Raw genomic sequence first — 27,081 nt, 5'->3', positions numbered from 1 at the left:
GGTCCTGGGGGCGGGCCCGGGGGCGGGGCGGGCCGGCGTGGGGGGCGGGTCCTGGGGGGCGGGGCGGGCCTGCGCGGGGGGCGGGTCCTGGGGGGCGGGGCGGGCCTGCGCGGGGGGCGGGTCCTGGGGGCGGGTCCTGGGGGCGGGCCCGGGGGCGGGGCCGGGCAGCGGCTAGGCCCAGCCAGCCGCAGGCCCGCCGCAGGCCCAGCGCGCCACCATGGTGCGACAGCGCCCGCGGCCGCGGGGCCCGCTGCAGCAGCAGAGGCGGCCGAGGCGGAACGGGGGCTGAGGCCGGCGCCTCCGGGTAGTGGGCCCGTGAATCCCCGCGTCCCCGAGCCCGACGCCCCGCTCCTTGCCGGACCATGCGCGCCCCCGGCCGCCCCGCAGGCTGAGCCAGGGGCCCCGCACGGCCGTCGGCCCCTCGGCCGCCCCCCATGGCTTGGCCGGGCGCCGAGGGTGCGGCTGACAGGCCGGTGTCCCCGGGCCGGGGCGGCCCGGTTGGCTCCGCGTCGTCGTCGTCCGCCTCCTCCGGCGGCTCGGCCTCCGCCTCGGCCTCGGCCTCGGCCTCGGCCTCGGCGGGAGCGGGGCTGTGGGCCGCGCTGTACGACTACGAGGCGCGCGGCGAGGACGAGCTGAGCCTGCGGCGCGGCCAGCTGGTGGAGGTGCTGTCCCAGGACGCCGCCGTGTCGGGCGACGAGGGCTGGTGGGCCGGCCAGGTGCAGCGGCGCCTCGGCATCTTCCCCGCCAACTACGTGGCGCCGTGCCGCCCGGCCGCCAGCCTCCCGCCGCCGCCGCCGCCGCCGCCGCCCCGGCCCGGCTCGCCCGTGCACGTCGACTTCGCGCGGCTGCAGCTCCAGGAGCTCATCGGCGCCGGCGGCTTCGGGCAGGTGTACCGCGCCACCTGGCAGGGCCAGGAGGTGGCGGTGAAGGCGGCGCGCCGGGACCCCGAGCAGGACGCGGCGGCGGCGGCCGAGAGCGTGCGGCGGGAGGCGAGGCTCTTCGCCATGCTGCGGCACCCCAACATCATCGAGCTGCGCGGCGTGTGCCTGCAGCAGCCGCACCTCTGCTTGGTGCTCGAGTTCGCCCGCGGCGGAGCGCTCAACCGCGCCCTGGCCGCCGCCGCCGCCAGCCCCGACCCGCGCGCGCCCGGCCCGCGCCGCGCGCGCCGCATCCCTCCGCACGTGCTGGTCAACTGGGCGGTGCAGATCGCGCGCGGCATGCTCTACCTGCACGAGGAGGCCTTCGTGCCCATCCTGCATCGGGACCTCAAGTCCAGCAACAGTAAGTGGGCCGACGGCGGGGAGAGTTGGGGGACTCAGCCTTGCCCCGCGAAGCCCACCTCGTTGCTGGCCCTGGGCCGGCCCCTCCCCACCCCACCCCACCCCACCCCACCCCACCCCACCCTAGAGCCAGGTGGAAGGAGGCCGGGGTCAGCCTCCCGGCGCTAGCAGCACCACCTGCGCTGCCCTTCCAGGGCCTGGAGGTCCAGCTAGACCCTGGTCATTTGCTTTGGGGCACGTGACACGCTTACCTTGACTTTGCTATGTTGTTTTGGGGGCTCCTTTTTTTTTTAAGAAATGCAGATCAGACTTGCTTGCTGATGAGACAGTTGTAAAATAGCTGGATCTTCTGGAAACCTCGCGGTGCTGTTTGGCCTTTAGGTACAACAATTGGATCTGCGCGAACTGGAACCTTCCTCAGATTATGAGGAACCCACAGCCCCCCCTCTCGGCTTCATCACACTCTTTTCCTTCAGCTTACAAGCGCTGAGTTGAAGTCTCTCTTTACCACTTTAAATACGGCTTCATGTCCTTTGACCCTTCCAAAGACTTTTTTTTCATTCAGACATCTCTGCACATGAAGTATGACTTTACCATTGGTTTGGTGGCTTGAGTGTTGATGAATCCTCTCGGGACAAGAAACACCAGTTTGTGCCAATATACACTTGCTGGCCCAGAGCAAGCTCTTGGTCCTTACACAGGTACTTGAAATTTTGAAGACTTGACCTGTATCGTTTACAGGTTTATAAGTCAGAGTGGATTATCTAGCTGTCAGTAGAGAACTGACAGATGAGCTAAACATGGATCCTATTAAATTTCACCTTATAAAACAGTAATGGGATCGCTGTTCAAACTTGGTTCTTCGATATTCCTAGGATGGGGTGAAATCGCATGAAAGATTAAAAATGCAGCCAGAACTGGCATTGACCTACTACAGCTGCATGTCTTTCACCCTGGTAAAACCTGCTGGGACAGGTGCTAACCCAAACGGAAACATTGTCCTTCCCCAAGTCTGCAGAAAGAAGAGTGACAAGAAGAAATGATGTATTTGTTTTATGTTTGTGTAAATCCCTTTTACTATTCACAATTCTTCAGCCCTGAAAGTCGCTTGAAAGTGACCAAGATAGCATTTTCATTATGGGAGTCAGAATGTGTAAGTGTTGGTAACTACGTGCAAGCATTGGATACTTGTTTTAGATGTTATTTTATGACTCCTGCTAACCCTCAATATAAATTATAACCTTATAATTTAGATTACAACTTCTCAAGTGTTAGATGCAAATTCAAACAAGATATGGCATAAGAGAGTGTGTTCTTAGAGTTTGAACAGAGGCCACATAAAGGACTCTGGAATTGTTTGCTTTTGGACTGTGTTACAATAAAGAGCGCAGTTTTCCATGTACTTATTTTTGTAAATACTTCAAACCCTACAGTCTTCACTACCAATGGGTGCTTATTTCCTAAAATGTGCTTTCATTGAAAGTTGTGTTTCACCTGCTGCCATCGAACGAGACCTGTGTGCCCTCTCTGTGGGTCCCATAAGCTCTCTGCCCACTGATGTCCTGCAAGCCTTTATCTGCTGGTTATTTTCTGCAAAACCAGGTCTTTTAAGGACAGCAAAAAAGAACAACATTGCTTTCTCAGTCTTGGCATTTGTTTTGTGATACACATAACATCTGCCATTCTACAGACTCATTCTCTTGCAGGACATCAGATTACTAACATAGGCAAATGACTTGGTTTAGACTGGTCCTTAGACCAAAAAGCAAAAGGGACTGTAACGATGATTTTCCTCATCATGCTTAGTCTGTTTTATTGGGTTGTGATAATGTTTGAGGTCCATATGATCTGTTCTATTAACATGTTTGCTGATGTTTGTAAAAGCATAGATGGGTAGATTAATCCATATTCCAATCATAAACCTTTTTATATGAATTAAAAACTTTCAAAGGACTGATACTATTAAATAGTAAAAAGAAATAACATGACCCCCAAATAATAACATGGTTAAATAGTTTTCAGTGACAGCAGGAAACTTGAACAGCAGAACATAGACTACTGTGCAGATGGCAGATATGTCATTGGGAGGTGGTTATATCCTGCAACTTAGTTTTTAAAAGCCTTTTCAGGCTTAAAAGAAATTACCAAACTTCCTGGAGCATTTTAATTTCTAAACATTTTAGTCAAGGTCTCCCTTGCTTTAAATTGTTGCACTCTGAAAAGACATAATTGGTTTGGTCACTAGCCTAGCCAAATATTTGTTACAATATGACCATTACTATAGTTTAAAATTACTACAACATGAACATTTTGCAGAGGGTCTAAAATGTGCAAATCCCAGTGCCTAGCACATTGGCTCATCCTTGCTCTCTGGCGTTATTGAATGAATAAATTCAGACACTACAAGACAATTCTCTTGTAGTGCTTGAAACTATAACTTCTTGTTCAGACTTTTGAGAACAGATGAAGCTCTATTACAGTGTGTTTTGTTTGAATTTATTGGTTATTTGCTAATGGTGGTAGTGAGTTAATGATAATGTAAACAACGTTTTAAAAATCAATATTGAATTTTATCTTCATGCTGGAGTCCACAAAGAGCCAGTGTAAAACTACCTGGAACCAGGCTAATTGAAATTATTGTTTAAAACAAATGTTTAAGTTTGTCATAGAAAGATACGGCTCTTGACATATTTTCCTGGTCTTTTCTCATTGGTCTTTTTAAAAGTTTTATCATATATGGGAGACAGTGTTTATGTTGAAATAATAGCTGTGTTGTGATGGCACAAGCAACTTTGTTCCTTTTCTAACAGCAAAAGACTGAAAGTTGAACCAAATTAGCAAATTTTAAGCATTACTTATGTTGTTAAAATATGCTAGGCCCTGTCACTCCCAGGATGCAAAGTGTATAGAAAATGTTTTGCTAAGTCTATCTATATGCAACAACTAGAGAAGAATATGAAGCAACTTTGGGTTCCTGAGAACATGGCCAGTTTTCTGTGAATGCAGAGAAGAGAGAAAAATCACAGTGCATTTATTCAATATATCTTGAGCCCTCCCCTCACCCCACCATCACTTCTGGACCCTGGGGGCACAGTGGCGAACCAGATGACAATATCCCCGCTGGCATAGGGCATAGTCTAGTAGAAAAGATAGACAACAGTCATGCAGTGGCAAATATTAGTAAGTGCTGTTGAGAAAATACGCATGATCAGGGTAGATAGTGATGGGGCTGAGGATGAGGGTGCCGATCAGATCAGACTGGGTTGATGGATGGAAGCCGCTCTGAGGAGTGCAACATAGATGTGGATAAGGAGGAAGAATAAGTCAAGCAAAGATCCAGGCCAAAGGGAGGGTGAAGAATAATAAGCCCCACTTCCCGAGGAATGGAGGGAAGGCTGGGAGGCTGAGGCAGAGGTGGAATAGAGGTAGGTATGGTATGGCTTGAGGCCATGACCCATGGGGGTCACTTTGAGTGCTGTCTGTCCAGAGCTAGGAGCATTCTGTGCAGAGGAGCGGTGGGATCTGATTCTATGTTTATAAGATTACTTTGACTGCTCTGGAGGATGTACTTAAAATTAGCCTATGTGAAGGCTATGGAGGTTGCTCCCACCAGACAACACATTGGTTTTACCCAGGGTGCTAGTAACAGAAGAGGCTTTCAGGGAAGTTACCAAGGAGGAGTGAAGATAAACTAGTACAATATGTAAATTACTGAGGATGGTTTGAATTATTTGAATTTAGTCTGTGTTTTGTTTATTCTGGCATAATTCAGAATTGAAAAAAAGATGGTATGGCATAATTTATGTTTGTTTTTTTAACATTGCTTACTCTGTTGTGGTCGTGGTGGCAGTTTAGTGAAAATTAACATTCCATGAGAAACTGAGCCACAAGTTTTGGTGGCTACTTTTATACTTATTTCAATGATTAAGCATCTTTTTAAACCTTCTGGCGAATAATTATTATATATTATTATTTGCAATGGCATTTACAATCAATAAATAGACATACTTAGTAGCTATGCAGTGATGCATAGTAAAAATGGTTAGAGCGCTTACTAAAACAAACTACGAAAGAAATCCAATTTTTTTAGTTTTTCTCATTAATACAGTGTAAATAAAGGAACTCTTTGAGAAAATTATAGGAAATGTAATTTCCAAATAAGGTCCTTAAATAGCTCATTGGAGTGATCTGGAGGAGCTATTAATTACGCTATTATCAGTTTAAAAACACACATCTTCTTTCTCCTCTCATCTGATCTTTTACTCCAGACATGTAGCTTCATGCCATGGCCTCTTCCCACTTCTAGGGGCACAAGGAGATCAGTATAGATACCCCAATGGTGGCAAGAACTAATCTGCTTCTGAAAAAAAAAAAAGGCTAAAGGATATATATATATTTTTAAAGGATATATTTTTAAAAGAGCAGCAATGACAAATGGTCCCCACGCCGTCCCCTACCATTTTCATGCTTGCATGAAATAATATATAAAATAACTAGGCCACCACTCATTTCTTTTATAGTTGTAAGTGGGGGGGGGTCAGTTATTTGATTCTGGATTATACAGATTTACTCTTCACTCTACATATCCAGTCATGTTTGCAGTCATTGTCAAGTGTTATCAAAGCACAGTGAAGGAAAGAGGAGAAGGGAAGACCATTCTGTCCGTGTCAGAAGGTGTCCGGAAGCCCTGTTTTCTCTTCTTGCGCTAGCACCCAAGTATTATAGTGCAGTTACTGGCAGGAGCATTGCCTTCAAAGTCTGTCAGACCTGTGTTCCATCATTGGTGTCGTCATTTACGAGCTGTGTGACCTTGGGCAGGTTGTATAACCTCATTGAGCCTGAATTTCTTGACTTCTGATACTGTCTACTGAATCCTCCTCTTGGAGATGGACAGAGTCCTGGAGGGAAAATAAGTTTGAGGTTTCTTTAACCCATCAAATGCATTTGTGGAACTGGCATGAAAACATAGGGCTTTTTTTAGGGAACCAAGAGTAGTTGGGTGCAGCTAGAATGAAAGGTAGAAAAGGGGTTTTCTGGGAAGGAAACAGGCATTTAGCATGTGGTCAGCAGTGAGTGGGTGACTTGAAGGCCATACTAACAACCACTGGAGGTTTTAAGGAGGCAAGTGGTCTGATCTGCTGACAGATTAACATCTGTACCGAAAAAAAAAAAAAACTTGAGATAATTTGCTTTATGACTGTACTATCATAGATTATCAGTAGGGCAGTAAAAATTAAAATACTTAGACATTGGCTTGACGTAAATTGTTTATCATTTATGACCGGAACCTAGTTTTTAAAATCAATATTCATTTTGTGAGTTAGTTTAGGGCATTTTCTCTCTCTGATTCACTATAGTTAAAAAACAGTGACCAGATTTACCATGCCAGGCTGATGACTTTTCACTCCAAATATCAAAGTGACTGTCTCCAAACGCTCCTCAGCCCTCAGGAGCTCCCAAAAGGTGAAACACCTCCATAAAGGGGTATTAGGGGGCAGAGGAAGGGTTCCTAGACAGGCTGGTTTTATTTTGGAGCTTGAAACAAATTTGTACAGGAGACCTCCAATCAGTGTGAATTTAGTTTTTTTTTTTTTAAATTCTTCTTTTTCAACTACTGCTTCTTCTCAAGTGCTTTAACCAAGGAATAGTTGTATTGAGAATAAGGGCTCACATATATCTAAAGTTTATGAGGCACTGGGTACTGCCCCACCTCAATCCTCACTTATTCTTCGCAGCAGCTTTTTGAGGTAGGTACTTTATCCCCATTTTACAGAAGGAGAAACTAAAGCCAGGGTTTAGTTTCCTTTATCAAGCTCATTTGGCTTGTCAGAGAATTGAATCTAGAGCCTCTAACCCTGGAACTTGAGCATTTATCTTCTCCATCTATTGCCTGGATGAACAGTTCTCACATGTTTGTTATCAGGACCCCAAAGAGCTTTTATTTATGTGGGTTATTGCTATTGAAACTTAAAATGATGAAAATAAAAATATTTAATAATTTGAGCACCTGGATGTCTCAGTCAGTTAAGCATCTGACTCTTGGTTTCAGTCAGGTCACGATCTCAAGGTTGTAAGATAGAGCCCCGTGTCACCATCTGCTTGAGAGTCTCTCTTTCTTCCTCTGCCCCTCCCCTCCAAATAAAATAAAATAAAAATATTTAATAATATAAAAATAACAGACCCATTACATGTTAACATGGCATATTCAATGGGAAAAAAAAACTTCTTTTCCAAAAGAAATTTAGGAAGGAGAGTGACATTGCTTCATACAACATATGACTTTGATGCTACACTTAATAGGAAGACAAATGAATGTTCATATCTGTTTCTGTATTTAATCTCCTGCTACCTTAGGGATGCCCAGGGGTCCCTGGACCATACTTTGAGACCCCCTAAGCTAGATGACCAGTTCTGTTGGCAAAGAATAGCACTCTAGAGCAATCGTTCCTAATCCTAGCAAAGCATCAGAAGCTCCTCATGAGCTTTTAAAAAATAAAATTTCTATCTCACTTTTGGATGTTCTGATTTAGGTGACCTTGGCTGGGAACAAGCAATGAATTTTTTTTTCCTGACATTTTGTTTAGAAAATCTTGAAGTACAGAATTGAAGGAACTTCAAGCGAGCATTTACATACTCACTGCATACTCACAGATTCTACCATTACTGTTTTACTAACTTGCTTTAACACTAATCTGACCGTATCCATCCATTAATACATCTGAGCTTTGGATGCAGCAATATATTTTCTTAAAAAGCTTCTGGATGATTTAAATGCAGAGCCAAGTTTGGAAGCTACCATTCAAAGGACCAGGTTTGTGGGTCTCTTCTTACGGTTATCTGGGTTGATCTGTAAATCCTTCCATGAACACAGCCTGGATCTCAAATCCAGTTAAGTGTCTGATGAAATTGCACGGTTGCCACTGAAGGCACCAGGTGAGAGTACGGGTGGCCTATTATGGGCTTGTGTTTCTGGGGAACGGAAGCTCTCTAAGCATTTGTCCCTTTGACATTGGGTGATGAATAGTGTCATTGTGGTATCTGAGGTTTGCCCTCTGACTCCACTGCTCACCAGCTGTGGGTTCAGGGCCCTGGCTTCCTGAATAGGGTGATGTGAAGATAAAGTGAGATAGTGTACTCCTGGGGTTGATACACTTTTCCTGTAAAGATTCAGATAATAAATAGTTTTGGCTTTGTGGAGCATAAGGTCTCTGTTGCAACTGGTCAACTCTGCTATTGTAGCCAAAAGCATCTACAGACAGTATGTGAACAAATGAGTGTGGCTGTGTTCCAATAAAACTTTATTTAGAAAATAGGCATTGGGCTGGATTTGGTGCATGGGACGTAGTTTGCTGACACCTGGTATATATGTCAAAGTATTTAATAAACTGTAAGACACAATCTAAGTGTAAGTTGGTGACTATGCTCATTTTTATATATTGTTCAGAAACACTTTGAGTGCTTTGAATATTTCCTTTGTGTGTGTGTGTGTGTGTGTGTGTGAACTCATTGATACCTAAAAGTTTTCCACAACTCTTTGTAACCTTAAGAACATTATTAGTCATTCTGCAATATGTAGTGCCATGTAGTCATATATTTATTCATCTTGCGTAGGGGTGAGGGTCTTTTTTATTTGGCTAATTTGCTTGATTCAGGCCAGCCAGCAGTATGAGGAAACAGTCTGGAGCTTTGTTCTCTGTAGGAGTGCTGCCATCTGCGTGCTTTGGCAGGTCTGCTTGTAACTTGGGTTGATAAGTTGAGGGTCAAGGAGGAGGCATGAAGTACTATGTTGCTATTGTAACTGTTTCACTACCAGGTTTCATTACTAGTCACTTTTCTAAGCTATTGGAAAAAGACCAAATCACATGCATGCCACTTGGGGAAGTATCTTGATTGCGTATAGGAATGTTTGAGTTATTACTGGCCTACGATGATTTGAAGGAGTTTAGTCTCAAGTTTTCTGCAAATGTTGAATGAAATAATATCATAAAGGACTCTCTGTTCACTAGTACATTAGTGTAGAACATCGTGGAAGAATTTCTCCCTCGGTTTGCTTTATACCTACTTTGTAGAAATACTAAGGTAACACAAATGTTGAACTATATTTGCACACACAATGAAATGTATGAAGTTTTCTCATTGAAACTGAGCATTGTGTATGTCCATGAAAAGGTTTGTACAGTGGCTTTTGTTTTTGGTGCAAGAGCAATATGAAGCTCATTTTAGTCGACCCTGTCTCTTATTTTCTTTATAGGAGTCCATCTCCTTGTATTTAGTAAGCTAACTCATTCATTCATGCGACAGCTGTTTATCGATTGCGTACTATGTGCCAGGAACCCTCTGCAGCTCTTGGTGCTCAGTAATGAGCAAAGCAGAAACACGATCTCCGCACCCCTCCCCTCCCCCCGCCCCTGGAATTTACATTCCGGTGAGCAACACCAAAGTTAAACAAGAAATAATAAAAGATGTAGCATGTTGGAGAGTGGGTAAGTGCTCAGTAGAAACACTAAAACTCAGGCTGAAGAGGGTGAATCTGTTGCGCTGAGCAGTTGAAGTTCTGGTTGTATGGGTGAGGAAGGCCTTCCAGGAAAGGTGCTGATCAGGAAAACCGGAAGGAGAGTGGGAACAGTCACCTGGGGAAGGACAGTGTGGTAGAGGGACTAGAAACTGCAAACTCTCCAAAGCAGGAGGCCAGCGTGACAGGAGAGGACTGAAGGACCTGAGGGGGATGGAGACTCGGGTCAGGCGGGGTCTTATGAGACCTTTGACTTTAGCATGACCCTGAAGAGTTTTGGACTGAGGTCTGGGATCTGACATGCTCTGTAGCAGGATTAAGCTGGCTGCGCATCGAGAGAGATGGAGGGGAAACCAGGGCGGAGGTCAGCAGTTAGGAGTCATCTGCCGATGGATGGTATTTAAAGCCCTGAGGTGGGCAGAGATTATCTGGGGAGTGAATAGATATATCCAAGATTTGAGGCCCTCATCCCTAGTCCGTAATGAGAGATCAGTGAGATAAGGAGGAACCAGAAAAGGAAAGGGAGCCTCAGGGGGCCCTGGATGCTCTGGAGGTCAGTGAAGAGCGTGTTTCAGGGAAGAATGATCAGCTGTGTCAAATGCTGCAGACAGATAGCAATTCAGAAAAACTATTCTGTTGTAATTCTCTTTAAAATAGTCTTCATTTCCTAATACTGTCTCAGGAGTGCAGAGGTGAGCTGGTTTTCTGTAGTAGCTGCTGACCTCACGGGAGAAAGCCGATAACTCATTCTTCTTCCTATTCCCTTTTTCCTCTCTTACACCATTGATGTACCCATTCATTTAACAAATATCTACAGAGCAGCTAGCTGCTCTGCAGCCTTAGTAAATCAGTAAATAAGGTTAATTAGGTGCAAATTCTATCCTCCAGCTGCTTATAATTTAATCAGAGAAACGAGAGGAACAAGCAGGATACGACATCATGATACAACTTCAATGCGTTAGAAATGGGAGCTTCTAGCTGAGGTCACGGGGAAGGCCCCCCAAAGGAGCTGGTATTGTTTGACTCCTGTAATATTGGAGCAGGAGGAGAGTGAGGAAGTGAGGTGTTCTTTTTTTGGGGGGGGGGGGGGGAATTGGAGATTCCAAAGGCTAATGGACTTGAAATGCCCTCCCAGTTAACACCTTGGTGGGAAGGCGGTGCCGAAGCCCTGATGCCCATCAGGAAGTGGGGTGCCCACCCCGTGTTGCTTTTATGGAGGATGGGAGGGGAGAGCTTTCTATACAGCAACATTATGCTTTTCAGAGGTGGCCAGTAGGACACAGAATTGTTAGGATGCAGCATTCATCCTGGAGGGCACAAGAAGACCTGGAAAGGTCATTTCAAATGAGGCCCAAAAGGGGCTTGAAGGCCAGGGGGACAGTTTGCATTTGTCTCCACTGACTGGTGAGTGAGTGAGTGGAATGTGTGTTGGGGGAAGCAACATGGTGCCAGTGAGGGATAGATGGAAAGAAATGTGTGAAATGTGGTACTGTTCAGTAAACTTAGAAAGTTAGCACTTATTCCCTATAGGTAGTTGTTTTCAGACTTGAAATTCTCAGAGTAACCTTCCTTAGAGTGAGAAAAATCTGTTTATTAATACTATATTCTTTGACATTTTGCTTTTCTCAAACCTGTTTTCTTTCTTAGGACCTTTTTTTTTTTTTGGGTAATATATTTCTAGTTAAAGATTAATGTAAACTAACCCATTTGACTCAAATGGAATTTGGACACAGCAATCCCATAAATGTTGAGAAAATAGAATGGATACAGTGTAATTGCTTTTTTAAAAAAAAATATACATTATATGCTATAATTCTGAAAATGGCAATGTGCAACTTCAAAGGAGCCGGAAAAACCAAGTGCCTCATGGTTGAATAAGTAGACTAAGTACAAGGTTGTAAAGGCTGATTGTTCAAGAACAGAGCTAACGAGGGTCAGAAATCTTCACTGAAGTCTCACAAAGGGGGCTCAAACATGCGTCGCTAGGTTACTCACAAGAATTCACCATTTCTGTGGCCAAACAAGTTTATTTGCCTGGTCTGTACATTATGATTGCTGGTGGCGGGTTGGTGCGCTCGGGCTCTTCTGGGCAAGGGCAGGAAGCGGAAGTTGGCTGCCAACCTGGAGCCCTTAGGCTGAAACCTGGCCAGGTGCCTGAATCTACCTGTCGGGACTCTGGCTATTTTTGGTTTCGGTCACTTTGCCCAAAAGATAAGGAATTTCAGGAATTCTGCTGAACACCTCTGAAATTGAATCCAAAACAATGGGGCTTTCATGGAACTCCAAACGTTTGACATTCACAATGTTATTTTAACTTGTTTTCTGTTGAAAGTGTGGAGGCTCTTAGCTCCTGTGGAAATTTGGGCTGAGGGGAGGACAGGGGAGGTGTTCTAAAACTGTCAGTACTGTGGCTGCTCTAGCACATTGTGCCCTGACATGTATTTAGAAAGCAATCAATTTTAAATATTTCAGTTTTAGTTCCCACTTTTATTTCTGTTTTCACTGATTATGGGGCATTGTTGGCTTTGCTTCTCAAGGGCTGCCAGGCCTTCCTGGGTTCTGCTGGGAGAGGGGCAATCAGTTTTTTTTTTTTTAATATTTTATTTATTTATTCAGAGAAAGAGAGAGAGAGAGCAGAGACACAGGCAGAGGGAGAAGCAGGCTCCATGCAGGGAGCCCGACATTGGACTTGATCCCCGATCTCCAGGATCACGCCCTGGGCTGAAGGCGGCGCTAAACGGCTGAGCCCCCAGGGCTGTCGGGGCAATCAGTTTTATTCTTGTTTTAATCAGTGCTTCCTCGTGCCTTCCTACGTGGATGTTTCTAAGAGTGAAAACACATATGAAAATGTCTTGGAAAACAGAGTTCAATAGAACTGCAAGCCATTTTGATCATTAATTTGGGGTTCTTTTTGGTGATAAGAATAACCATTGTTTAAAAGTGAAATTAGGGGGTGCCTGAGTGGCTCAGTTGGTTGAGCATCTACTATCATCAACTCAAGTTATGATCCCCGGGTCCTGGGATTGAGTCCCCCATCAGGCTCCCTGCTCAGCCAAGAGTCTACTGCTCCCTCTCCCTCTGCCCCCGCTCATGCTCTCTCTCCCTCAAATAAATAAACTTTTTTCAAAAGTGAAATCAGTAGTATAGCGGAAAAATGTAATACTGCTGCTGAAGTACCTGGTTAATTTGATTTTTTTGTTTGTTTCTGTGGTTTAAATATTTAGGTTTTTGAGGGATTAGATTTTTGGGTTTTTTGATATTTGTGAGGAGTAAGGACTGAGAAAAAAAATTTACCCTAAGCTGATGTGGAAGGAAGGAAAATTCAAAAATTAATCTCTTAAGTGATCTACAAAATGAAATTTCTGGTTGTTTTGTCCCCTTCTTACAAGCAGTAACTTTATCAAATTTGCAGAAGCCTGGGGAAGTCATTTGCAGATGGGATCTAAAATCTGGCTCTATATTGTTAGCCACATGCTTTTTTGATAACATTTCTAGACTGTTAACTGTGGAGATTACAATTCCCACTTCAAAGAATGGTATGAAGATGAAATGAAATATTAAATGTGTGCAAACAACTATACATGGAAGAGGATCAATAAATGGTAGTCAATATTCCTAGTATTAGAACTGGTGATAATTATCACTAATACCAACTATTCTGTTGAGCAGTCAGTGTAGCGGGTACTTTGTTAGATGATATTGGGGGATATAGGGGAAATTTGTAAGATTCAGATCATAGGATTTAAGCAGCTTTGTATATAAATTTAGGGTAATAAGTCATAGGTAAAAAGATAATGGACAAAACAACGTAATATATGGGTAATAGGTGGTTAGAAAAATGAAATAGTCACTATTTTGTAGGATGCTCTGGAAGATTTTCCTAAGGAAGCTGGACCTTGAGAATTGGTAGAGTGTAGATAAATGGAAAGAATAAAAGGTTATTCCAAACAGGAGTGAGTCTCCCCCTCCATCCTTCACTGTATATACACAGTGTACCATATGGTACAGCATTGAGATCACAAGTAGGAAAAATGGTAGAATTTTGGCCTTGCTACTTAACAACTGTATCATAATGGACAGGCATATAATATAAACCCCCTTAAAGCTGACCATCATAGAACAGGGGGTCCTTGCTCTCTGAATCTCATAGTTAGAGGTCAGTTGGGGAAAGAAATGTTACAACACAGTGGTATTTCTTCAGTATTGGCAACTTATGGAAATCCCCACTCAAACTCCTCTTCATGTCTAAATCTAGTGTTGGCTCTCTCCAGTTGCATTAACTCTTTGACTTTTATGGCTGTTTAATATTGTAAACATTTGACAATATGAGTTGGCAAATAAAATACTAATCCATTACAAAGTGAAATTTTTAAGTCTTGAAAAAGATAAAAGATTCCCTGAAGTCCATGAAAGTGATTTTTAAAAACTTACTAAAAACACTTTCTAATATATTGATAAAAGGGTGTGTGTGTGTGTGTGTGTGTGTGTAATCTTCACAAACTGCTGTTTCAGACACTGTTCTAAGCAGCTGATATGTATTCATCTCCTGCTCACTCCAACCTCATGATGTACCGGCTATCACAATTCCCATGACAGGGAAAGAAACAGAAGCAGGGAATCCGAACCAAGCAGTTGTGGCCCTGGAGTGCACGTCCTTCCTCACTATGCATACTGCCTCCATTGACATCAGTTGGTAATTATCCAGTGATAGGAAATCAGAAAGAAGAGAATGAGCACCTGAATGGAGAGAGATTTCTCCAAAGGATAAAAAAAGCTCTTGTGAGAAGTTGATAAAAGCTTTTCACCTGAGCAATGTAGACAGCAGTTGGGAGTCTCTTCCTCTGGGGTGAGACTGCTGGGGCTTCCCTGCTTCTTAGACATGTGACCTTGGACAGCTTACATAATGCCTGTGTTGCAGCTTCCTTATCTATACAGACAGTAAGTAGTAGTAATATACCTATTGTATTGTATTGCAGTGTGGATTTTATGATTAAAATAGGTGTAAATGCGTTTGACAAATTGAATGTTCTTGGTAAATGTTAATTATTCTTATAATTAACATTTGGGGAAATGGTCCTCTTTATGATCATGTTCCAGAAATCAAAAAAGATGAATGTCTTATGCTTTTCTCCAATTTTGTTTGGATAATTTCTTCTAAAAGACCTCCCACACCTGTTTTGCTTTTATCCTTCTACGAGTTAGCACGTAGTTGCAATAATGACACAAACGGCCCTTTTTAAAAAACAGAAGGGGGATCCCTGGGTGGCGCAGCGGTTTGGCGCCTGCCTTTGGCCCAGGGCGCGATCCTGGAGACCCGGGATCGAATCCCACGTCGGGCTCCCGGTGCATGGAGCCTGCTTCTCCCTCTGCCTATGTCTCTGCCTCTCTCTCTCTCTCTGTGACTATCATAAATAAAAAAAAAAAAAATAAAAAAAAAAATAAAAAACAGAAGGATGAAGTAGACTTACTTTCATTTTATTTTTCAAGGTAAAACCTGAATAGCAATCCCCCATATATCCTATTTACTCTGAAATTGGGATTATTGTCTAAGTGGATTCATACTGTTGCTATGGTTTTTTTTTAGTATAAATTGTCCTCTGAGAATGAAGGCCTATGCCCTGGGATTTTTATGACAATTGGATGAAATAATGGATGTATGCAAGGCATATAGGAAACTCTGCCCTTGTTAGCAACTCTCTTATTAATTTGTTGTCATTTCTACTAGGTGGGAATGGCATGAGCAAAGGGCAAGTATAAGAACGTGCATGTTTTGTTCATCCACAAGCATCCAGCATATGCTCTGAACAAAGATGAGACATGGAGCAGATACGTGAATATTAATATGAATTGAACATATTTGTCCTCATCATCTTCTTCTCCCTACCAACTCTATCTTTATCTCTGTCTCTCTCACTATCTCTGTTTCTCACTCATACACTCACTCTCTCAGAGCTAATAGTCTGGAGGAGAAATCACAGGTGAAAACAAGAACTTATTGTACCTTATGCTTTGTGAGGTTCGTGTGAGTATGGAAGCAGGAATCATTTCTTTTGCTTAATGGGTATTTCAATAGTTTCATCAAAAGGACACTATTTGGGCTGGATGAGGAGTTTAAGTGGAAGAAACACATGGTATAGTTTGAAATGTAGGCTGCTGTGCAGATGTAGAGGCTATGGTGACCCCAATTTTGGAGTGCTGACATTATCTCTGAGTTACACAGAATCATGGAAGTTTGTGTTTGTTTTAATGAGAGTTTATTACCATATAACTCACATACAGCAAAATTCACCCTCTCAGGGTGTTCAGTTTGATGAGTTGTGACAAATATGTATAATCTACCATCATCACCAAGACAGAGAATTTGCATCACCCCAAAAAGTTCTCTTGTGTAGCTTTGCAGTGAAGCCTGGGCCCTCAGCATTTGGCAAGCCCTGATCTGATTTCTGTTCCCTGTCCAGGATACTTATGGAATCACAGCATGTGACCTTTTACTTCTGGCTTCTTTCACCTAGCATGACTGTTTTGAGATTCACGCATATTGTGTATATCAGTAGTTTGTGTGTGGAAGGTTTAAAAATAAAGGAAAGCTATGACACTTTAGGAAAGTAAATCTGGCCCCATGAGGGCCACTGTCATTCCTGTATGTGGCCATGAGGCCAGAAGTGATATGATGACAGAGAAAGTAGAAAGGGGGATTCAGGTCAAGTGGAACAGCAGAGCCACAAGTTGGAATGCAGGATTTTAAGGAAAGAATGAGATAAGTCAGTCAGCAGAAACAGTAGGATTAAACCCTTCACTTTGTGGCAAATGGGAAGGAGGAACCTGGTTGGGGAGCTGCATTAGAGCCATGTGGAAAACCTAAGGAACTTTCTGCATGGTGATAGGGGGAAAATCAACCGTTGGAAGGAGAGAAGAACCCCAGGTGCAGGGAAGGGCAGGGTGTGTGGGTGCAGATGAGGAGAGAGAGAAGTGTGTTTATCATAGCTACTGTTACCTGAGAGCTCAGGGCTGACTCTGGCGGGAGGTCTGCTCCCGGAAGTTGTTCTTGAGCATTCTGTATTTTGTCAGGAGGCTGGGGCCTAGGAAAACAAGCATCCAGGGTGATTTTTTCTAGGGTTTTTGCTTCTTGCTATATTTTGAGCTTTAGTAAAGCAATCTTAGCTCATAAAATACCCTTATGAGTTAAAAAATCTATACGCATTTTGCAAGTTTACTGTAAGATACTGTTTTATAATAATAATTTATAGTAACACATCAGTTGTGATATTCATTAATACATTCAGTAGAAAAGGCTCTGCATTGACATCAGGACCTAACTTCTAGGAAGAAAACACTATATTCTTACTAGGGAAACTCTCACAGACTTCTGATCCTATCTGTGATACCTCAGTAAATGTTTCTTGCCCTTAGAAATTATTTACTTTCTCATAAAGAGAAACATTCATAAAGAGTGCTAAGCTGTGTTGTGCCTATGGATTTTCCAAAAAAAATTGTAATTGCAGGCACCAATGGCCTACGATATTGGTGATGAAGATTATGTTATGGGTGATGTAAGTAAGGCAAGATAGTGAAATACAAGCCCATTCTCATTTACTCTGCTGACTGAAGTGAAGATTATTGTCTTAAATACCAAGGAAACAGTGTGACTATAAAATTATAAGAATGTGAAAATACCCCACGTTTTTATTTTTTTTAATTCTCAATTTTTTTTTATTTTTTATTTTTATTTTTAGTTTTGCTACTTGAGAGGATAGAGCATGATGACTTCTGCAATAAAACTTTGAAGATTACAGATTTTGGGTTGGCGAGAGAATGGCACAGGACTACCAAAATGAGTGCAGCAGGCACCTATGCCTGGATGGCGCCTGAAGTCATCAAGTCTTCCTTGTTTTCTAAAGGAAGTGACATCTGGAGGTAAGCAGCACACTTTTTGCTTTTACAGATGTCTGCAGAAACTGGTTGCTACACTCCCTTTAAAAGAGTCAGAGTTTTCAGTAACTGAGTGTAATGGAGAATACAAAATCTTTTTTGAAGATTCTGTGTCTTTGGTCAAGGTGTAATTACAACGGAACAGGTAACTTGAGGTTTTTATTGTCATGACTTCCATTTGATAGGAGAACCGTCTTGTTCGATTAAAACGGATTATGACTTGAGTTAACGGTAATGCCAAGATTTTGCATGGCCTGTCCATAAACAAAAATACATTCTTTCTTTTTTTATGTAAAATTTTGATTTCTCATAATTATTAACAGACAGTAATTTCATGGAAAAAGCTTGAGAAAGAAATTTAGATCTGCTCCCTCATTTTGTAGATTGCATCATCTAAAGATTAAAGCTTCCAGCTTGAGAATAGAGGGCTGGACCAAATGGGATCCCAAGTCAGCTGGATTTTCCATTCAGCTGTGTCTCATTGGGACATAAAGATGCTATCAATAATAGAGCAACAAAGAAAAATCACTCTGTTACGGTGTACCAGGAGCTTACTTGTCTTTTTTTAATGCTCATCTTCTGTAGGTAGTATTAAAATTCCAGATTTTTTTCTGTTTTTTTTTAATGATTTTATTGAGATATAATTTGCCTATCATATAACTCACCCATTTAAACTTTACAATACACTGGCTTTTAGTATATTCATAGAATTATGTACTCATCACCATAATCAACTTTTAGAACATTTTCATAATCCAAAAAAGAAATCCATGCAGCTTGGCTGGCCATGACTCCCACACCCTATCCCTCTCAGTCCCAGGCGACCATTAATATTATGTTTTGTATCTTTAGATTTACTCATTCTGGACATTTCATATAGATGCAATATGTGGTCCTTTGTGACTGGCCTCTTCAATTAGCATAATGTTTTCAAGGTTCAAGTTGTAGAATGAGAATTTCATTCCTATTTATTGCCAAGTAATATTCCATTGAGTGGATAAGCCACATTTTCTTTATCCATTCATAGACATTGATTGAATCATTTCCACCTTTTGGCTATTCTGAATAATTCTGCTGTGAACATTCATGAACAAGTTTTTATAGGGACACAGGTTTTTAATTCCCTTGGGTCTGCACCAGGAAGGAAGTTGCTATACCCTTCAGTAACTCATCATTTGAGCAACTAACAGACTGTTTTCCAAAGCACCTGTACCACTTTCATCCCACCAGCAGTGCATCAAGGCCCCACGTCTCCATGTCATCACTATCACTTGATGGTGTCTGACTTTGTGATTCTTACCATCTTAGTAGTTGTGAAGCAGTCAAGACTCCAGAGAGGGAAAATGTCATTTGCTAAAAGTTTATATCTGATAAGTAGTAAAATTGCTATGAGAACTCAGATGTGACTTGCAAATTTGTGATCAACAAAAATTGTTTTTCCCCCTTAACCATTGGATGCAACAGAAGTTACTCTCTCAAATTCACATACCAAGTTAGTAGCAGAGCCCTGTTGGTTGGTATAAGTCCCCAAAAATTCCTTTAAATTTAAAGCTTATCCTCTGCATTTTAAATATAACTTAATATGGGATCCCTGGGTGGCGCAGCGGTTTGGCGCCTGCCTTTGGCCCAGGGCGCGATCCTGGAGACCCGGGATCGAATCCCACGTCGGGCTCCCGGTGCATGGAGCCTGCTTCTCCCTCTGCCTGTGTCTCTGCTTCTCTCTCTCTCACTGTGTGCCTATCATAAATAAATAAAAGTCTAAAAAAAAAAAATTAAAAAAAAGAATGTTTAAAAAACTTAAAAAAAAAAAAATAAATATAACTTAATTGTTCTACTTATGGCTTTTAAGAAATTTATTAACTGGGATGCCTGGGTGGCTCAGCAGTTGAGTGCCTGCCTTTGACCCAGGGCGTGATCCCAAGATCCAGGATCAAGTCCTACATCAGGCTCCTTGCGGGGAGCCCGCTTCTCCCTCTGCCTATGTCTCTACCTCTCTCCCTCTTTGTATCTCTCATCAATAAATAAATAGAATCTTAAAAAAAATAAATTTATCAACTGTGTTGGGGTTCCAGAGTGCCTTAGGAATGTTTTGAAAAACACAGAGGCTTGAACCTCATCCCTCACTTGATGAATTAGACTCTACTGGTAAAGCCTGAGCAGATGTGTTCTTATAAAACATTGTGTCTTTCTTGATTTAATTATGATAGTTTTGGGGTCATACTATAACACCAAAATACTTAAGTGAAATAGGTGATTCCTTTGAGAAATTATACTTCAAGACTCAACTAATAAATTCATCAATGCATCAGTTTTACATTCAAAGTAACATTACTAAAAAATGAAAACAAAAACAAAAAAACAAAATAATATTACTTAAGACTATAACCATTTCACTTTGTGTGCTCCTTTTATAAACTGTATAGTTACAAACTGTGTAAATGCTGGACTATCTGTATAAATGCTTTATAGCACTTCATCTATTGTGAACAGAGGAAAATCAAGAAATAAGCAAAAAGAATTCTAAAACTAGCCCAAACAGGGGTCCTTAAGTCCATACACTCATTGGAGAGATCTCTCAAAATCTGTTTCTTTTTTTTTATAGTGATTATATATCAATAAATTTTTATTATTGATTTACTTATCTATCTATTTATTTATATATTTTGGTTTCAGGAGTAGAATTCAGTGATTCATCACTTACATACAACACCCAGTGCTCATCACAAGTGCCCCCCCTTAATGCTTCTCATCTATTTGGCCCCTCCCCTACTCACCTCCTTCCATCAACCCTTAATTTGTTCTCTATCACTGAAAGTCTCTTATGGTTTTCTTCCCTCTCTCTCTTTCTTTTCACTTCCATCTCTTTCTCTTTCTTTTCATTTCCATCTCACTTTTTTTCCGGTTCCCGTATGTTCCACTTTTCCAAAATCTTATCAACAGCTGTTTTTTCGTGTGTTATTAATCTCATCCAGTCTGACAGGTGTGAGGTAGTATCTTGTCGTGGTTTTGTTTTATATTTTCCTGTTATGAGTGATGTTGAGCATCTCTTCATGTGTCTGTTGGCCATTTGGATGTCTTAACTGTTCATGTCTTCTGCCCATTTCTTGACTGGATTGTTTATTTTTTGAGTGTTGAGTTTGATGAGTTCCTTATATAAGATATAAGAATACATCAGGTATTCTTTATAGTGTTGGACACTAACCCTTTATCAGATATGTCATTTGCAGATATCTCCTCCCATTACATAGGTTGCCTTTTAGTTTTGTTGATTATTTCCAAATCTTATCCCAAACAGTTTGGATTATTCCAACCAAACAGTTATTTCTAACTGTTTTACAAGTTGATTATCTGATTTTCAGTAAAGTAGCTAGTGAAGAGGGAAGAGGGTTTCTAGGTTGGTAAAAGTTGGCAGCTGAAAACAAGGTAGGTGATAAGAAGAGGGAAAAAAACATGAAATTCTGTGGAAAGGAGTAGAAACTACTGACTTTTAGAGCCACCTAATTGTGGGGCCAAACATCTCCACATACCTGTAGAGTGCATTAATTTGCTAAAGCATACTCAAGTCCTTGATGTCAGGATGCGGAAGGGCAGGAAGGCCCTCTCTCTGAATTGCACATTTCTTTGCTTTAGAATCTCCTTTTATAACATGCACATAAAAATAATTTCATTCAAGAGAGGTGACTTTACTCTGTGCAGTGGACTAGTATACTAGCATAGGAACTAGTACATTTACTAGCATATTCACTGATCATCTCTCTGTTTTCCCTCCTTACTGATTATTATAGCACAAAGTAATTTAGTCGTTGCTATTAGATTTTTACAATATCTCCTGAGATTACCACACTTCCACAGAGCCAGTGAGCAAGCACTGGGACATTAAGAAATTTCCTCAGGGTTATAAAGCTAGTAAGTAACATACTCATATCCCGGGCCTGGGAGCCAGGTTCCTGCAACCACAGCCATTGCTTATCAGGCAACCTGAGTTCTCAGGACGCAGCTTTATTTATACTATTTCCTACCCAGTTTCAGAGAACAAAAGAAAATGCATTATATTCTATGAATAGTCCCATCAAAATATTTCTATTTTTTCCACATTGTTTTTTTTCCCCATGTGGGTCTTTAAAGTAAGCCCTCTGCTCTCTAGAAAAATGACCTGTTTTGAATTATTTGTTCTCTGAGACTCCCAAGAAGCAAATTTAGGTTGTTGTTATTGTTTATTTTAGTTTTGTTATGTGCTAATGAGAATAGCAAAGAAGTGGCTTTGAATTTAGACAGTTTTCAGTGATCTTAAGGATATTTTATGTTCTCTGCTCTGAGGTGATTTTTATTGATTGATCTGTGAGTTAAATTTATTTATTCTTGCAATTAAAGTATCTCTGCTAAGGAACCATAATGTAAATATTTTTTAAGAAACTAAACAGGTTTCTTTTCTTAACACTAATCTTTGAAAAATACTAGTTTCAACTCAATTGCTAATAGTTATAGTATTATATAATTTAAAAACACTTTTAAATAAATTTCCCCCATTTTTTTCAGTATGAAACACTACTTTGAGAGGGTAGAGCAGTCATCACTATTACTTACAGATCAGTTAATTCACAATCAGCTGTTAAGGACTTTGTGAGTGGAGACATAACTAGTAAGTAGTGATACTCCCAAAACAAGTCTGCTGCTTCTAGGTTCAGTTGTCTTCCACGGGTGCCCTGTTACTCCCCCGGCTCAGGGAAGGAGCCTGGTCTCAGGACCCTTGAACTCGAACAGCTTCACTTAGAGCTGAGAAAACATCAGCTGGAGGATCCCCATTGACTGGGCACGTTCTGTTGTTTCTATATTCTTATTCTGAATGTTTTTTCATAGATAGTCTAGAGTCCAATAGGCACCAATGGAGAGGTCTTTAAATGAGAGGTTATCATATCTGGGGTGACCTGAACCTGAAGTCCAGAGAGTTTCCAGCTCTTTGCAGACCAGATCTCCATAGACAGCTTGTTCTATTATAGCTGTGAAGCTCTGAGTCCCTACACATCTCTTTAGATCATAAGAGAATCAAATGAGACCCAGAAGTCAATTCCATAGCCAAATTTAAATAGTTTTGTGAGTGTGTGTGTGTGTGTGTGTTACTCGAGCTCTTCTGAATTTCCTTTAGGCATATTTTACTACCTTCTGTCTGCTATTGTGAAAACTATGCTTTAATGTTCCATATAAGCAACGAACATAAGAAATGAGAATTAAGTTACCCCTTTAAATTTCAAACTCTTTTGAAACTTAAAGCTAATGATGTTTTCAAAGATTAGAAATGTATATAGGACCATGCTAGTTATGTTAGTACAATTAAAAAAAAATAAATATGACTGTTGCTTATGTGTTTCAATTTAAAATCAAAAGGGACTTCTGGAGTGACTGATGTTTTATGTATTAACAAAAGATAATTTGTATTTATGTTTTGACAAAGATAAAGAGAAACTAAGGTACAAAGGGATACAAAGTTACAAAGAGGATGTGTTTTGTCCCACCAGCAGGCACAAGGAGGCCCATGCTGATTTTTTTGTCCTTAACTATTAAACAGTATGGTAGAAACATTAAAATGCTAATGGAGAGGCAGAAAGATAAACAATTAAAATAAAAATAAAAAATATAAAATATAAAATAAAAATATAAAATATAAAATAAAAATATCCAGCATGGTTTCATCTAAGCCCTGTGGTACAAAGAATGAGATTTCTGTGGAGAGTGTTCAGTGTCCTGACCATCCTCAAGCGGTTTAATTCCATAATAGAAAAATGGGATAGAAGGAGAAACATTAAAACCAGCACATTGAAGTGTTACCTGGTCCTCGACCCGGTTTAATTCAGTTATGTATTTCTCCTACACTTTTCCTATTCATTCGATAGTTTTAATTCCTGTAATGGATGCATAGCTGATGTCTGAGAAGGTGTATACTTGTATGTGTTTGGGCGGTTTGCTGGAAGAGCCCACCTCCCACCTTAGGATAAGTGTCACTTAGGGATTTTGTGGGAAGAGAAGATTTTTAATGAGAGTTGGATGAGGGCTCTGATGGGTTTATCCCACCACCTGTGTCATAAGGAAAAGTCATCATTTAGCCTATTTAACTGTATGGCGATTTTGCTTTGCAGCTACGGAGTCCTACTGTGGGAGCTGCTCACGGGAGAAGTCCCCTACCGTGGCATTGATGGGCTCGCTGTGGCTTATGGGGTAGCAGTCAATAAGCTCACCTTGCCCATTCCATCCACCTGCCCTGAGCCATTTGCCAAGCTCATGAAAGGTATTTGTGCACACCTGTTTCTGTGTGTCTCTGGATTGGCAAGGGGAATCACTCAGGAGAACATCTGGGTATTTTTTAACCCAAACAGTACTTTCTGTGATTCTGATTTTTAAATGCTTTTAAGCAACTATCCTAGTTTATGAATTAGAAAACTTATCTTCAATCCAAGATGTCAGGTAGAGTATTGGTGGATTAAGTAACTTTTTAAAAACCAATCTAGTTTTATCAGTGACTCATTTATGTATAAAATCCAACCAAATGGTAATAAAGTTTTCACCAAGTACACTAGTAGCATTCGAAGACCAAATTTAGTTGGCTCCATTCTCCTATTTTAAATTCTATGTCATGATCAAAAATGTTTCATGATCTTAACTGGCATGGTTTTGCTGTGACCTTATCTGTTTGATGCTTGTCTTTTAAAAATTAACTGGTTCCTTTTGCAAGCAGCTAGTTACCTTCCTTCATTATTAGGCCATTTCTTAGAACCTCTCTTATGATTGTAACCTTTTAGAAACTTCGGTTTTCTTGGGTTGAGTTCTAGAATTCTGTATCTATAAATTACTTGGCCAGAGTAGCTTAGGCCCCTGAAACAGGGTTCATGGTAAGGCATGGACTGCTTACACCCACATACTGATGCTGTATAAGATAAACAACAAGAGCCTTACCTAATAGTAAATATTATGCATGCCACCGATCTGGTCACTGTGTAAAATAAAATTTCCAAACCATTATCAGTTGATTTTTAAAATCTTCAGCAGACACAATCAGCATGGGCTGATAATCCAAACCATACTGAGACATGGAATTAATGTGGTTCTTATTGATTTTAGAATGCTGGCAACAGGACCCTCACATTCGTCCCTCATTTGCCTTAATTCTTGAACAACTGACGGCTATTGAAGGGACAGTTATGACCGAAATGCCTCAGGAATCTTTTCATTCCATGCAAGATGACTGGAAGCTAGAAATTCAACAAATGTTTGATGAGCTAAGAACAAAGGAAAAGGTGAGAAATATATATTAATTGCACAATATACCCACATTTATGGAGATTATGGAAAACATGACTCAAGAACTCTGTTAGCATTATTGTAAAAGACTTCCAGGCATGAATCTTTATTGATTCTTAACTTCCAGTTAAAAGAAAACAGAACTGCGCTTGAAATTTATGATTAGAAAAGAAGCAACCTTTTTATTAGGAGAACTTTCAAATTAAAAAATATCTAAAAAAAAACCCAGCATACTAAATATAATTGTCAGTATCTTGTCATTTTGTTCATCTCTTTTTCTCATTATCATCCATTTTTTAAAATAGAATACCTTAAATTAAATCCTTGACTCATGTCATTTTACCCTTAAATCTTCAAATGTATCTCCAACTGGTTAGAATTTTAGAAATAACTTTCTTGCCATTAAAATCTAAAAAAAGTAACAGCGTTTTCTTGATATCATATAATATTCTATATTCAAATATTATAGTTTGTCTCAAGGGTATTTTTTTTTTACAGTTTTTGGTTATGTCTTTTAAGCCTTTCTTGATCATGGTATCTCCCCTGCCAGGCCTTTCTTTATGCTAGACCCCTCCCCCAACACACAAACACACATACACATACCCATCATTTTAACTCTAAGGCATTGCTTTGCTGGAGAAACTGGGAAACTGTAATTTTTTAACTTTTTAATATGATGAGTTAAGTTCTAGGTGTTTTGTATCTTTTAAGAAGTAGTACAGAATACACACATATATTAAATGTGCTGATTCTGCATTCCTATCACCATGTACAGAGTGCAATGTGAACAGTGAAGGCACACCTCACTGGCAGGCAGATTAGCTGGGAAGTGAGTTCAGTTTGCATGGTCTCCTTTGGTGACAGACTGGCCCTGTCACCTCACAGCCCTTGCAGGACCCCACCTTTATAGCATGGTTCTATATTAAAATAGCACTACTTATTTTCTTAAGGACACTTTTGTAGTACTTGAGCACTTTGATGAGTCGAGGTTTATTCTGCTCATCAAGTGTGTAACTGTTCAATAGGTTAAATTCTGTTGTATGTGCAATAAATGTCTGGACAAAGTACAACATTGTAAGCTTTTGATAACCTTTGTGAAGCCATGTAATTGTCCAGGAAGGAATTCTTATACCTCATACCTTTGTGATTCTAAAAAGGTAGAATTCTTTTTAAGAGGGCAGTAATGCTTTGCTATATAGAGTCCACTTGCTGATTCAAATTGATGGCATTGAAACATTGTTGAGAATCACTTTCCTATGTTAGAATTACTTGGACTTCTGTAGTGCAGCTCCTTGTTAAGTCTCAAGACTTTTCCATTGACTGTAATACTAAAGGCCTGTAGTCAACCCAAGCACAAAGGTCAGGGCAAAAGAGGAAACAACAAGTTGTGGTGTGAATAGATGTGCCCAAGTGTTTCTTGGGCTAATATATATAATACTGCACATGATACCAAGACATCGTATGCCCACATTCTGTTCATGAGTAGCTTATGTCTACTGTTGTCTTGCTGAACTGGAAATTAATACAAGGCGTATCATAGGTATCCCCAAAAGTGCAAATTGTTTTCTTAAAAATACATATAATTTAAAAATGTGTCTAATGGGGAACTTGTTCTGAGTTTCAAGGTTATGTTGTGTTATTGTTTTGTTTCCTCAGCAAACATGTTGACTGTGTACTGTGTGGTGGGAGCAGTGTTAGAGTCCAGGGATACAAAGATGGATATGACGGTCTATAGCCTTAAGGTCCATAGAATTACAGGCTAGGGATTTGGGATCTTATTGATAAGTTTTTAAAAGGGGCTGGCTATGTATCTTGGCACCATTTTCCAGGCCAACACTAACGTCAGAACCTATTCCTCACCCCCTGCCCAATTTTCCTTCATTCTACTTTTTCTTTTCTTGTCTATTTTTTTTTGGGGGGGGGGGGCAATGGGATTACTGTTCTCATAGGTACCCAGTCTCGGAGGTCTTTGAAGATGTTTCTGGTGGCCTCCTATCTGACAAAGACCATCAGTGGGAATGCCTCCCCTCATCTCTGTCGTCCTTACTTAGCACCTGCACTATTGTGTCA

At 41.0% G+C, this 27,081-nt stretch overlaps 1 protein-coding gene across 2 annotated transcripts in view; it reads left to right on the top strand.

The window, feature by feature from the left end:
• Window positions 1-211: 211 nt before the first annotated feature.
• MAP3K21 (mitogen-activated protein kinase kinase kinase 21) overlaps window positions 212-27,081 on the top strand; it is a 52,617-nt gene continuing 25,747 nt past the window's right edge. For both annotated transcript variants that reach the window (XM_072823046.1, XM_072823044.1), the window contains exons 1-4: window positions 212-1,281; window positions 17,526-17,706; window positions 23,853-24,001; window positions 24,832-25,007. In XM_072823046.1, the coding sequence (XP_072679147.1) occupies window positions 435-1,281; window positions 17,526-17,706; window positions 23,853-24,001; window positions 24,832-25,007 (1,353 nt within the window). In that variant the 5' untranslated portion in view covers window positions 212-434. The remainder of the gene's footprint in view (window positions 1,282-17,525; window positions 17,707-23,852; window positions 24,002-24,831; window positions 25,008-27,081) is intronic.

The sequence above is a fragment of the Canis lupus genome, chromosome 4, assembly GCF_048164855.1.
Source record: "Canis lupus baileyi chromosome 4, mCanLup2.hap1, whole genome shotgun sequence".
NCBI classification, from domain to species: domain Eukaryota; kingdom Metazoa; phylum Chordata; class Mammalia; order Carnivora; family Canidae; genus Canis; species Canis lupus.
This window is presented reverse-complemented; position numbering and strand designations above follow the sequence as displayed.